Source organism: Bison bison, unplaced genomic scaffold, assembly GCF_000754665.1.
Source record: "Bison bison bison isolate TAMUID 2011002044 unplaced genomic scaffold, Bison_UMD1.0 scf7180017864370, whole genome shotgun sequence".
NCBI classification, from domain to species: Eukaryota; Metazoa; Chordata; class Mammalia; order Artiodactyla; family Bovidae; genus Bison; species Bison bison.
The window spans coordinates 10,178,397-10,193,419 of record NW_011494942.1 but is presented as its reverse complement, the minus strand read 5'-3'; the positions used below and the strand labels follow the sequence as shown (position 1 = coordinate 10,193,419).

Sequence of the window (15,023 nt, the reverse complement as noted above, 5' to 3'; positions counted from 1 at the left end):
TGAGAAGTGGACGACAGAGGATGAGATGGTTGGATGGCATCACTGACTCAATGGACATGGGTTTGGGTAGACTCTGGGAGTTGGTGATGGACAGGGAGGCCTGGTGTGCTGCAGTTCATGGGGTTGCAAAGAGTGGGACACTACTGAGTGACTAAACTGATTGAACTGAAAGGCTTAGATGATGATCAGCGTTTTTTTAGCAATGAGGTATTTTTAAGTTAAGGTGCATACCTTTTTTTAGACACAATGCAATTGTGCACTTAATAGACTACAGTATGGTATAAACATAACTTTTATATGTACTGGGAAACCAGAATATTTGTGACTTACAATATTGCAATAGTCACTTTACTGTGGTAATCTGGAACAAACTTGCAGTATCTCCAGAGTATGCCTGTTTTATGAATGAAAAGAGAGACATGATTTTAACAATAAATGACATAATTGGAAGAGATTTATATGCCAATAAATTAGAAAATTCAGATGAATTATGCAAATAGAAAAAAAATTCTTAAGCTGTTTCATGAAGAAGTCAAAAACCTGAAAGTCCTATAATCATGTAAGAAATTATATTAGTGGCTTCAGTTTTTCCCAGAAAGAAAATCCTAGGTCTGTAAGTCTTTGATAGCTTGTTCTTTGTTCAAAGATTAATTATTTCATTTTGTTATGAATTATTCTAGAGCATGGAAAAAGAGCAAACATTCCTAATTCATTTTGAGTTACCTGGGTGACCTGGGAATAGTATGAGAAAGGAAAATTGAAATTCATTTCACAAACATAAATGCAAAATTTCTTACTGACAAAATATTAGTACACTCAATTGGAAGTATATAGAATGATAAAAAATCATGACCCAATTCAGCTTATCTCAGGGTGACAGAATTGGTTTAATGTAAGAAATAAAGTTAATAAAATTAGACTGAGTTAGAAATTCAGTTACTGTACCTTAATAGGTTATAGGGCACTTCCTTACCCTGATAAGCATTATCTCTGTTTTAAATAAACAAAAAACTGCCAGAGAAGCAAAATACTGACATTAACAAATATTGACCAGGATAATGATTATGGGAGTGTAAATTGGAATAATTACTCTGGAAAATTCAATTTCAACTACATTGAACATACACATACCCACTAGTTTTACCTCTAGGTGTATGCACTAGAGAAACTCCTGTGTGGACACCACGATACATACACTTAAAGGTTTATAGAAGCACTATGCATGATAGTGACAAACTAGAAATCATCTGGTGTCAATCAGTAGAAGAATGGATAAATAATGAGTTACTATTCAGCAATGAAAATACACAGCTGCAGCTGTATCCCCCCTTGAATGAATCTTTCAAAGTACAATTTGTATCTAAAGAAGTAAATCACACTAGAGGATAAATATTGTATTATTCTACTTACAGAAAATATCTAGAGTAATCAAGCTCATAAATACAGAAAGTAGGATGGTGATCAATAGGGGCTGGGTTGTAGGCAGAGCTGGAGTTAATGTTTTAAGGATACAGAGTTTAGTTTGGGATGATGAAAAAGTTCTGGAGGTGAACGGTGGTGAGCGTTGTACAACAATGTGAATGTACTTAATGCCACTGACCTGCACACTAAAAAATGGTTAAAATGGTAATTTTTTGTTATGTATATTTAATGACAGTAAGTTAATGAATCACAGTTGTATTCAAAAAATAGAATTTGATTTATGTAAAATTCAAAAGTAAGAAAACTATATTGTTTAGGAATACTTTTAAGAAAAACAAGAACATCATCACAAAAATTAGTGATTACTGTAGAAGTAATTTTTTTGGCAAGTCAATATAATTTTTGGCATCTGTTGTGGAAATAACTTGAAAAATTGCATGATATAGCTATAACCTGTTTCATTTGCTTTTTAATATAAACTAGATTTTTCATTTTCTGTATCTATAAAAATTCAAATAGAATCTGTCTGAATCCTTATTTTCTTCATCAATAGCTAACATTAATCCTTATCTAGTAAAATTTTACTGTTTATGTGTTAATATTTACTTACCAAAATTTGTAATATAAAATGTTGCTTTATTCAATTGTATACCAAAATAATTAAAAAATTAACCCAATCCAGAGCAAAATTTATATTGCTTAGAAAGTTAGAGTCAAGGAGATTGAAAGTTTCATACATATTTTTATAATATTTCCATATCCTATTTATGATAGGAAAATCAGCAAAAGTTTTTCAAGTGTATTACATTAGGGTGAGATTCTGTGGGGTGAGTGGAATGGAGATATGAAATCAAAGAAAAAAGGATTAGAAAACTTTTATTTAAAATGCTTATTCATATTTTTAATTGAAATTGGCCATTAAATCACTATATTATGTAGATCCATTGGGTATATTTTAAATGATGAATATAATATTTAAAAGAGTGATGTTACAGTTTTCTTTTACATATTTAAACTTATGGTTAAAAGTTTTCAGTGTCAGCTTAAAAATGTGTGAAGGGGTACATAGCTTTTCAAAATTCTTTTAGGGATATGAACAAATAATTTTAAAAGTTACTGATCAACTACATCTGAGGAGGAGAAGCCAGAAAAGAAGTCTAAGAAGAGGGGGAGGAAGCAAAATCAGTATCAACCTGATGGCCTAATGAAGAAAATATTTCAAGATGGAGAAAGAAAACTTTGTCAAATGATGATAAAATGAGGACTGAAAATTGGCCATTGTCATTGGAAACATGACTATCTTAAGCTTCCATGACAAGAGAGGCTTAAATGGTACAATAGAAATGAAAGCCTGATTGGAATGGAGCATGCAGAAAATGGGGACGTAGAAGCAGTGGGCGACTCCCTTTAGGCAGTCTGATATAAAAGGTAACAGCATTGGAGCAAAAGAGTGGGAAGTAAAAGGGAGGGAGAAATCTGTGAATAACTAGAGGTATTAACTGGGGCTTCCCTGGTGGCTCAGCTGGAAAGAATCCACCTGCAATGTGGGAGACCTGGGTTTGATCCCTGTGTTGGGAAGGTGCCCTAGAGAAGGGAAAGGCTACCCACGCCAATATTCTGGCCTGGAGAATTCCATGGATTATATAGTTCATGGGGTTGCAAAGAGGCAGATAAGACTGAGAGGTGTTAATTACAGGAGCCAAATCTTAAATAGATAGTAAGGGATAGGATGCAGTGTAAAAGTGGGAGATTCAGCTTTCAGTAGCAAAAGGTACATACAATCCATCCACGGATAACAGGAAGGAAAGCAAAGATAGAGGTAGGTTCAAAGATTTGGTGTGTATTCTTAAAGTTGGGCTTCCCAGGTGGCTCAGATGGTAAAGAATCTACCTGCAATGTAGGAAACCCAGATTCAATCTCTGGGTTGGAACTATCCCCTGGAGAAGGGCACTCCAGTATTCTCGCCTGGAGAATTCCATGAACAGAGGAGCCTGGTGGGCTACTGTCCATGGGGTAGCAAAGAGTCGGACACGACTGAGCAACTAACATTCTTACAATCTTAAAGTTTCTAGTAATGTTAAGAGGTAAGGTCAACACTTGAGAGTAGGAAAGAGAAGACGATTTTGGAAGTTTGAAGAGTGAGGAGAATGAAATCAGTTCAGTTCAGTTCAGTCAGTCAGTCGTGTCTGACTCTTTGTGACCCTATGAATCGCAGCACACCAGGCCTCCCTGTCCATCACCAACTCCTGGAGTTCACCCAAACTCATGTCCATCGAGTCGGTGATGCCATCCAGCCATCTCATCCTCTGTCGCCCCCTCCTCCTCCTGCCCCCAATCCCTCCCAGCATCAGGGTCTTTTCCAATGAGTCAACTCTTCGCATGAGGTATACTGGATGGTGCTTAGAGCCTGTTTAAAATTTGTGCTCACAAATTTGAACTCATGTATTTTTCTCTGGTAAGGTTCAGCTGCCCCTATGGTGAGCACAGAATAAATGAAGAGTTGAGTTTAACTAGAACTAGGAATTTGGCAGCGGAACTTCTCAGAGGGAGAGGAACATAGGGGAGGTGGAGATATATGTTAGTGATAATGGTGATGAACTGTGAAATCTAACTGGGGTAAGAAGTGACAGTATGGGAAGAGGGGATTGATGAATGGTGGAAAAGTGACAGGGCTAGTGGACTGGAGATTCCGCTGGTGCATTCTGCAGTAGGTGAGCCAAAAAGAGAAGATGGTCATCCAGGAGTCTGTATATCCCAAGGACTAGCCACACAATTGATTTCTAAATTTAGACTGTGCTCTTCTCTTTGTATACTCTCCTGTAAGGAAAATGGAGGGGAGGGGGTCATCACCAAGGTAGTTCTCAAGTCTGTATTCTGTAATCCTAATCTCTTTTCTGCACCTCAGTTCTTCAATGTCAATGCCTGAAAGCCTTGCTTGGATGCTCCACCAGCATTTTATACCAATTGTGTATACATTTCTCTAAGCAGTTCCTCTTTCTAATTTGCATCTTCTGGACTACTGTTCTTCCTTTCTGATTCTTCTCTGACTCCTTTCCTCTTCTTGCCTCCAGCTGTAATCATTATCAAATAAGTTAGCTTATACAATATTTATTAGCTCCATCCTCCATCTGCATTTCCAGTATCATGACTTTATAAGTTGTTAATAGTCACCAAAATGATGGTATCTTTATAATTATTCCCCCCCTAATACCAGGTTAGTTTTCAAGATAATAGCCACAGATCTTCTCAAAAACTTCTTGGGGGTTTCCAAGTCTTTTAGAATAATGTCCAATGTCCATGGCTTAGGCTTTGGCCTTTTCCATTCTGGAGTCCATTGTTTCCTCTTCTTGGGGTCTTTTCCCAGGGCCATTCCAGTCCTCTCCCAACTCTATAGCTTATGCCTGCATTTCCGTTCCTGGGGGTATCTTCCCTTCATATCTAAGTATTAAAATCCTTGGGGCACAGACTTACAAGCTAGCTGTTCTATACAAATTTTACTTGACCCCAGCTTTTGGAAATAATTTCTCCTTACTCCAGACTTGCAAAATAACTCTATATCTGTTAGTCATAAAAAAATTAATTTTTATAGACATGTGGCAGTGTTAAATATATTTTTACATATATTTTATTCTTATCCTTACAAAAATGAAGTGAGATTTTATTTAACACCACTTAAAAGATGTGAAACCTGGGAATGATAGAATTAAATGGTATATACTTGTCAATGTCAATTTTGCCTTTGAATAATTTATATGCTAATTTTCCTACTGTTTCTGTATTTTGTCCTTACGGCCAGGAGTCAAGGCCTTGCACTTAATAGGCAGTCTTATTTGAATAAACAGAGGACTAGATTCATGGAAGTAAAAGTGCTTTTAAGTAGTTTGTATACATGTTAATAACCTTTTTAAAAGTTGTGACCTTTATTAAGTCTGGCAGTAAGAAAAAGAAAATCACCAAAGCTGACCGGTTGAAGCAGATACTAGAGGAAGAAGAGAAACGACAAAAAGAGGAAGGTATAAGACACACAGTGGTAACTATTTTCATATGCAGGTAATGCTAACAATAGGTTGGCATTTCTGTCATCCAGTCAACACTTTTTAAAGACAATTTTCAAAATTTTTAATTTTTTGAATTTAATGTTTTATAATGGGCTTCCCTGGTAGCTCAGTGGTAAAGTATCCTCCTGCAATGCAGAAGACACAGTTTCGATCCCTGGGTCAGAAAGATCCCCCGGAGAAGGAAATGGCATCCCACTCCAGTATTCTTGCCTGGGAAATCTCATGAACAGAGGAGCCTGGTGGGCTGCAGTCCATGGAGTCACAAAAGAGTCGGACACAACTTAGCAATTAAACAACAGTGTTTTATAGTAGCTGTTTATTTTTTAAAGCTTACCCACCAATCACTTTCAGATATATCTTGAAGGAGAGTTGCCAGATAAAATACAGGATGCCCAGTTAAATTTGAATTTCAGATAAACAATGGATAATTTGGGATAATTTACCCATGCAATATTTAGGATATACTTGAACCAAAAAAAAAAAAGTCCATTATTTATCTGAAATTCAAATTCATCTGAGCATCCTATATTTTTATTTGCTAAATATGGCAATCCTATCTTAAAGTGTTTATATCATTAATTACTGATTAAATTGAGAGCTTTGGTGCTGATTGTGCAGTAAGAATTCTTAAACTCGAATTAAATATGGGAAATATATACTAGCAAGAAACATATAGAGCAGCCTAAGTTCTTACAGTGTAATAATATCTATTTGTCAAATTTAAAGAGGATTTTCATTTGTTAAAGAATTTCAGGAAATTAATTATAGAAATTAATAAAAATTTGGTTATTTAAAATACCGAAAAGTGACTTTAAAAATCTGAATAGTTCAGATAGTTGTATCTTTTAACATGAAGAACATCCGTTGAGTCATACTGGGTTTTAAATGTCTGTCCTTCCCAGGTGGCTCAGTGGTAAGGAATCTGCCTACCAATGCAGGAGAGGCAGGTTTGAGATCCCCTGGAGGAAGAAATAGCAACCCACTCCAGTATTTTTGCCTGGAAAATCCCATGGACAGAGGAGCCTGGTGGGGTTACAGTCCATGAGATCGCAAAGAGTCAGACATGACTTAGCAACTGAGTGCCACCAGCACATTAGTTTCCAAGTTGATTTTTTATTAATAATCATATAAATCATTTAGGTGACTTATGATAAGAATACAGTATCAGGACCTACTGTTTGGGGAATGTTTTATTATTTTGGGTTAAACTCATATTCTTTAACATATATTTCATGTTTTATTTTTTAACAGTGAAAGCAAGAGAAAATTTAGGTAGTTACTTCTGATGGTGTGGATGTCATGAGATTATGGAAATTTGAAGATTTTACCTCTTTTTAATTACCCATGATAGATCTGTCACTTTTCATTTATTAAAATCATTATTATATTGCTATAAACTTTTTGGAGAAGAGAAATATAATTGTGGGCCAGAAATTTTGAGAGTCGTGTTGTTTTTTTGAAAGAAATCTGGCAGTTTTATTTCTACCACATGATAAAGGTTGTGACTTATATCTAGTATTCTACCACCACTATATCTTAAATATTTGAAGTCGCTTCAAGCGCTTAAAAACAGACTAAAAAATTTTCTTGCTGTTCTTCAGAGGAAGCACGTGTGAAATATGAAAAAGAAGAAATGGAAAGACTTGAAATACAACGAATTGAGAATGAAAAATTGCAAAAACTTGAAGCAAAAGTAAGTAAACATTAATGATATTATTACTGAAGACAAACTATGTGGCTATCAGATCCATTTTGGAGAAGAAAATGCAGCCCACTCCAGTATTTTTGCCTGGGAGATCCCATGGACAGAGTAGCCTGGTGGGCTATTGTCCATTGGGTCACAAAAAGTCAGACATGACTTAGAAACTAAAACAACAGCAATCAGATCTATTTGGCCATTTAATATCATTCTCTTCCATAGATACCCATAATATTTAGGTCTGTATGAACTGGTTTAACTCATTTGATCCTACCATAAAGTTATGGTGGGTAAATTATTACCCACATTTCACAGATGAGGAAATTGGGGAATATGGAGAGATTTAAGCAGCTAATAAATTTCATAGCCAAGACTTAGATAGAAGTAGTCTTGCTTCAGAGCTCATGCTTATAACCACTAAGTTATTATTCTCAATCTATCTTATAGATAATTAAATAGGAACCAAAAAATGTTCAAATTCTACCTCTCCTTTTAAAATTTCACTTCTCTTTTTCACCAGATTTCTTCATTATTGAATCAGTAGTTCTGAGACCTTTTAATCTCAGGACAAAGCCTCATTACTATTAAAAAGTGAAGATCCCCAAGAAGTTTTTGTTTAGATGGTTTATATGTATCAATATTTATCATATTAGAAATTAAAACAAATTTCAAGATATTTATTGTATTAGTAGAGATTAGACATTGTTAAATGTAAACATGAATTAAAAAGTAAACACATTAAACATACTTAAAGAAAAAAGCAATTGCAGTATTTATTGAGTTATAAAATTATATTAGTTTCAAATGTATGACATAATGATTCAATAGTTGTATGTATTGTGAAATGATCCCACAATAAGTCTAGTTAACATCCGTTACCACATAAATGTATATTTAAATTAGGAAAATGAGTGGCATTGTTTATATCTCTTAAAGGTCTTTAATGTCTGACTTAACAAAAGACAACTGGACCTCATATGTATGCTGAGTCACTTCAGTCGTGTCTGACTCTGCGACCCTGTGGACTGCAGCCTGCCAGACTCCTCTGTCCATGAGATTTCTCTAGGCAAGAATATTGGAGTGGGTTGCCGTGCCTTCCTCCAAGAGATCTTCCTGACCCCGGGATCTAACCTGAATCCCTTAGGTCTAACCTGCATTGGCGGGCAGGTTCTTTACCTCTAGTGCCACCTGGGAAGCCCTCCTGGATCTCCTCCCTACTTCATTATTCCATCTCTTACAGTATGTGTTGTTTCCATTGAAATAAATATAAAGAAAGAAAATTTGGCCTCATATAGATAGTTGGAAAAAGGAGAAATATTGTAACAGCCTTTCAGATGATGGTGGATTCTTGCCTTGATACTATACTGAAACTCAATAGGTGGTAGCATCTTAATGTGGAATCTGAAACCAAATAAATGAACTTTATGTATTCTGTTACACTAAAATGTTGGTCTATTTTTATACTCTGAATAAATCTTGTATTGACACATGATTTTGCAACATCATGACTTGATAGCTTGGAAGAAAATGGTTCACTGAATTATTTGCTTCCAAATATTGATGTATTCTTATAATTCATTATCAAAAAGATCACATGCATTAGTGTCAACTTCAGCCAAACAGGTAAAGGTTTTAAGGATTGGGAAACTGTCAGCCTCCCTAGTAGTGGATACAGGTTTTCTAAAATTCAAATTTTTATTTGAAAGCTTGAGTTTTATCAAGGGCAGCAGTGTTTCCTGAAAGTGACATGGTCAATTCATTCGTTTCTGACAGAAGGTCTGCCAAAGTACTCAAACAGTTGGACAGATGTTTATTTCTCAAGATAGCATTGTTCTTTGATATGCAGCAAAAGTGTTCTATGCATTCTTCCCATCTTACCACACAGAATATCAAAGGACATATACTTAAGTTTTTACATTGAATACAACTAATAATTTTTACTTCTTCATCAGGTCATTCTTATGTGAACCCAGCTACTTATACCCCTCTCCCCTGAAGAATATGACCACTAATAAAGCTTGTGCCTTGATTTGTACAAAGGCGCCAGCAATTTTACACCATCTTGCAAATGTGTACCCTGCAAAAAGAGCAAATAAAGTCATAATAATGTCATTAAAATAGATTTGACCTCACTGATCCCAAAAGAATTTGGAGGATCCACCTGGAGGCTGCATATCACACTATATACACCACTGTTTCAGATGAAACCTTTTAGAAATATCAGTTGCATTTAAACTAATTGTAGTATTCATCTTGAAATTAAATATTTGTCCAGTAAATTTTAGATGCTACTTACAAAATACAAAGCTGAAATTAAAAAAAAGATCAATGTATCTATGCCCATGAAACAGGATCTAGAAAGGAGAAATGAAGAGCTTGAAGAACTTTATTTGTTAGAAGCATGTTTTCCTGAAGCAGAGAAATTGAAACGAGATAATAGATTCCTTTCCCAGGTAAGACTGATTTTACTTTTTTAGCTAACACTTTTATACCATAAGAGGGAGTTATAATCCGATATCCATCTTAATAACAGGAAACTTTAAATGTGTCTATAAAAAATTTAATCTGACAAATCTCTCTCATTTGCTTGTAGCAAATTAAATTCGTATAGCTTTTTAGAAATCTATTTGTCAATAAGATCCTTGACATTTTTATATCCTTTGACTCTGACTCTTTAATTTTGGGGAATTTATATTAAGGAAATTATACTAAATTAAAATATAAAAAGTTTGACCCTGAGGCAATCGAGTGTTGTTCAAAACAGTGCAGCTTTGGAAACAATATCAGTGGTTAAAAAGGAAAAACTGTAATCATATGGCAAAGATTATAGTATAACTTAAAGCAAAAAAATTGTAATCCCAATATGATTGGGCTTCTCTGGTGGTTCAGATGGTAAAGAATCTGCCTGCAATGTGGGAGACCTAGGTTCAATCCTTGGGTCAGAAAGATCCCTTGGAAAAGGAAATGGCAACCCACTCCAGTACTTTTGCCTGAAGAATTCCACAGACAGAGGAGCTTGGTGAGCTTCAGTCCATGGGGTCGCAAAGAGGTGTACACGACTGAACAAGTCACACACACACACACACGTGCACACACACACACACACACACAATACGATTACAAATGTAGAGTTTGCATAGACTACACAATGAATGGAATTACATACGAAAATGACATGGCAATTAATAATTAGTAATAATTTGAGAAATATAAATTAACCCAAATGTTAAACTTGTGTAAAGACAGGAGCTATATGATTAGTGAGAAGAAGCAAAACAAAATTATCTCATAAACACTGTTTTAAAAGTAAAATGTGACAATAGATAAAATTTCTATTTGAATTATTGAAGCTTATAAGTTATATTGATGAAGAGATATTTGGGTATTTTAGAGACATCTTCAGTGAACTAAAATCATAATATGTTTTTCGCCTGAATTGGAAAACTAGGTTATAAGAGTTCATACCTTAAAAAAGAAGTGATTTAATCTTTGGTTGAATTTTCATCAGTGAGAACTTGCAAGCATTTTTGTTCCACAGTGGAAACACTACATTGAATGTGATGGGAGTCCTGATCCTTCAATAGCCCAAGAAATTAATACTTTTATTACCTTGTGGAAAGAGGAAACCAATGAGACTTTAGAGGAAGTGATTGAGAAGAGTAAACTAGTGCTAAATGTAAGTATTTAAGCATTATTCTGTGATTTTAAATTATGTAAATTATAAATAGTCTGATATTGATTCCAAAAATAGAAATAAACTATTGTATTTGCCAGTTAGTAACACTACTTCTTTCTTGGTTAGGAAGAAAAATATTTGCTCATCTTTTTATTTTATTTTATATTTTTACCACTCCTAAAAACCTCTCACCACCTTAGGTAAGATCAGCCTAACAAATCTGAAACATTAACTGTGAAATGTGAAAGTGAAAGTGATGTCGCTCAGTTGTGTCTGACTCTTTGCAACCCCACGGACTATAGCCTACCATGCTCCTCCATCCATGGGATTTTCCAGGCAAGAGTATTGGAGTGGGTTGCCATTTCCTTCTCCAGGGGATCTTCCCGACCCAGGGATCGAACCCAGGTCACCTGCATTGTAGGCAGATGCTTTACCATCTTGAGCTACCAGGGAAGTCCAAAACTGTAACATTAACTGTAAGTGCATCCAATTCCAGAAAAAAATCAAGTTGCATACATTTATGTAGATAACAAGTATAAAAGTGTATGATTTTATCTTCAGCCAGAATTATCCACTTTTCAGTGATTCATTACACATATTTTTTTAATGTTAACTATAAGCCAAGCACCTCTTTTAAGCACTATAAGTACAAAGATGAATAAGAATATCCTACTTTCTATTTCTACAAATAGGATGGATAGGTTAACCTGAGGCACTACCACTTACCATGCACTTAAAAATGCCAGGAAAAATGTTGTGACATTTAAATCCATTGCCTAGCTCAAAGGAAAGTAAAGGAAGAATCTTGGAGTCCATAAGACAATTCAGAAAAGTGGACAAGTGTCAAAGTCAGTGGCTTCCTAGAAAGTGTCTATTTGTTAATCTTTCGTGGCTTAGTATTGGTTTAAAGAAGCATCAGGAGGCAAGCCTAAAGTACAACAAGGTAGCAAGTACTATCAGAGACCCTTTTATGGCTGGGAGCCTCAGAAAGGTAATGTGGATAATAGATGAAAACCTACACTGCAAAGAGTGATGATATGCACTTGATTGGCTCATATTTAGCTTGATGAAGGCAAAACAATAATGTCTCTACCAAGAATTCTTAATAATGAGTGAGTCAGTAGTTAGATTGGAAGAATTTATCAGAATACAGCACAGTGAAGAGATGAAAAATTATCAAAGAGTAGTTAACAGACATGTATGATCGAACAAAAAGGACTAAAAGTATATTGACAAGCAGTATCAGAAGGAGAAGTAGAATAAGGAAGAGACAATATTCATTAGGCTGACAATTTCCCAGAATCCTCAGAAACCCAACAGATCCCACATTAGAATAAACAGAAAGGAATCCACACTTAGATACACCAATGTAACAATGGAAACTTTGGCTACCTGATATGAAGAGCTGACTCATTGGAAAAGACCCCGATGCTAGGAAAGATTAAAGGCAAAAGGAGAAGAGGACGGCAGAGGATGAAATGGTTAGGTAGTTTCACTGACTCAATGGACATGCACTTGAGCAAACTCTGGGAGATAGTGAAGGACTGAGGAGCTTGGCATGCTGCAGTCCATGGAGTCGCAAAGAGTTGAACATGACTTAGCAACTGAACAGCAACAGAAAGAATTCACTCCTCTTGGTCCTTTTATTCTCTAATGCTTTTTGTTTCATTGCCTTACCATGTTACAGTTCTTGTCACTGTGGTTTACTTCTCCATGTGCCTATACAGTGGAATAACTCCAGACTGTTAAGGTCATAATATGTTTGCTTAATTTAATCCGGAAAACAAGCTTATGAGATTCATTTTACACATGAAGAAACAGATAGTGACTTGCTTATGGTCCCCTACGAGACCTTAGATGAGCCTTACTCTGACTTTCCAAAGATTCCAAAGGGCCTCCCATGAGGGGTTTGGCTGCTAATAGAGTCCTCACAGAGTGTTCTTTCATATCCTCTCTCCCAGTGAGGCTGCCATGACGTGATGCTGGTCCAGGAATCTGCTGCTCTTTAAATAGCAGAGGCAGCAGGAAGCAGTACTAGAGTTCACCAGTGATGAGCTGGATACATCTTCCTGTAATGAATGTGGGGTATAGAAGCAGAAATAATAAACAGTAGGGAAGATGAGAAAAGGATAAGTAAAACAAAACAGGAGACAGACAAGGAGAGTGATCAATAACAGCAGGAAACCAAAGCAAGAAGTCGTAAGATGAACAGAAAGAACTGGATAGCAGTAATCCCATGGTAGAGCTTCCCAAGTGGCTCAGTGGTAAAGAATCCACCTGCCAATGCAGGAGACTCAAGAGATGTGGGTTTGATCCCTGGATCAGGAAGATGCCCTGGAGTAGGAAATTGCAACCCACTCCAGTAGTCTTGTCTGGAGAATTCCATGGACAGAGGGGCCTGATGGGCTACAGTCCACGGGGTTGCAAAGAGTACGATGCAGTTGAGCACTATCCCACAGTAAACATCAAGTTCCAAATTATCAAATTTATTTGCATGGCGAATTCTTATGTAACCCTTACTATGGCAGACATTCTCAGCCTGGTTTAGGTTACTCATGTTGCTGCTGTGAAGTAACTCCAATAACCCTGTGAGGTAGGCACCATCATCCCCATTTTTCAAATGAAGAAAGCGAGACTCAGATGTTAAATAACTCGTCCCAGATCATGCCACTGGTAAGAGGGTGAGGATGAAGCCCAGGTTTCTGGCTTGAGCCCACGCTACCCAGCACGACTATGCTCTCTCTCTTACTTTAGAAATTTTGTATATATTATCTATGTCAGTGTTCAAAATTAAATTCTACTGTTTTATTCTTTATGTGCTGTACTGCTTTTCAGCTGAGTTTACTGAGTCATTGCTTTCATGCTTCACAGCACATCAAAAGGTCATTCTGACCAGAGTAAAAAATCCTATTCCATTACACGTGATTATTTCCTAAAATAAAGTGGTCCTGTCTTCTGTAGGAAAAAAATTAAATTCTGCTACTTATTTGTTGTTCCTTGATCATACTGTGCCTTAATTTTTCCCATCACTGAATGTCTTTCCACTTGCTTGTATGATTTCTGAGAAGTTGGATATAACTCTTTGTTCTTCTAAAGGTAAGGTGTTTTTTCCCTTGGGCTGCTTTCAGGAATTTTTCTTTATTTTTGATTTTCCATCCTTTGAAAATGATATGCATAAATAGGTTTCTGGGGTATTTATCTTACTTGGTATTCTCTGAGATTCCTCAGTCTGTGGTTTGGTGTCTGACATTAGTTTGAGAGAAATTCTCAGCCATTTTTATTTCAAATATTTCTTCTGTTTCTTTCTTTCTTTTCCTCCTGGTATTTCCATTATGGGTGTGCCATATTTATTTTAAGTTGTTCCAAAGTCTTTGGTTATTCTGTTCTGGCTTTTTTCAGTCTTTGTTCTCTTTGCTTTTTGGTTTTCGAGGATTCTCTTGATAAATATTCTCAGAGATACCTTCCTCAGCTATGTCCAGTTGAGGAATAAGCCCATCAAAGGTATTCTTTGTTTCTGTTGAAATGACCTCTAGCATTTCTTTTTGGTTCTTTCTTGGGATTTCCATCTTTCAGTTTTACATCACCCATCTAATTCTTGCATGCTGTCTACTTTATCCATTAGAACCTATAACACATTAATCACAGGTGTTTTAAATTCCTGTTCTGATCATCATATCCTGCCATGTCTGTCTGGTTCTACCATGTATGGTTCTGATGCTTGCTTCTTCTTTTCAGTTTGTGTTTTTTGCCTTTTGGTATGCCTTGTAATTTTTTCTTGATAGCCAGATATGATGTACTGGGTAAAAAGAACTGTTGTAAATAAGCCGCAGCCATGAAATTAAAAGACGCTTACTCCTTGGAAGGAAAGTTATGACCAACCTAGATAGCATATTCAAAAGCAGAGACATTACTTTGCCAACAAAGGTCTGTCTAGTCAAGGCTATGGTTTTTCCAGTGGTCATGTATGGATGTGAGAGTTGGACTGTGAAGAAAGCTGAGCGCCAAAGAATTGATGCTGTTGAACTGTGGTGTTGGAGGAGACTCTTGAGAGTCCCTTGGACTGCAAGGAGATCCAACCAGTCCATTCTAAAGGAGATCAGTTCTGGGTGTTCTTTGGAAGGAATGATGCTAAAGCTGAAACTCCAGTACTTTGGCCACCTCATGCAAA

General features: G+C 36.1%; 1 protein-coding gene across 4 annotated transcripts in view; it reads left to right on the top strand.

Moving 5' to 3' along the window:
- CASC1 (cancer susceptibility candidate 1) overlaps positions 1-15,023 on the top strand; it is a 91,277-nt gene that overhangs the window by 13,590 nt on the left and 62,664 nt on the right. For 2 of the 4 annotated variants that reach the window (XM_010855990.1, XM_010855988.1), the window contains 4 exons: positions 5,351-5,435; positions 7,082-7,173; positions 9,531-9,632; positions 10,718-10,855. In XM_010855990.1, the coding sequence (XP_010854292.1) occupies positions 5,351-5,435; positions 7,082-7,173; positions 9,531-9,632; positions 10,718-10,855 (417 nt within the window). Of the gene's footprint in view, positions 1-5,350; positions 5,473-7,081; positions 7,174-9,530; positions 9,633-10,717; positions 10,856-15,023 lie in introns of those variants that run through there. The other 2 variants (XM_010855992.1, XM_010855991.1) reach the window with 2 other exon arrangements.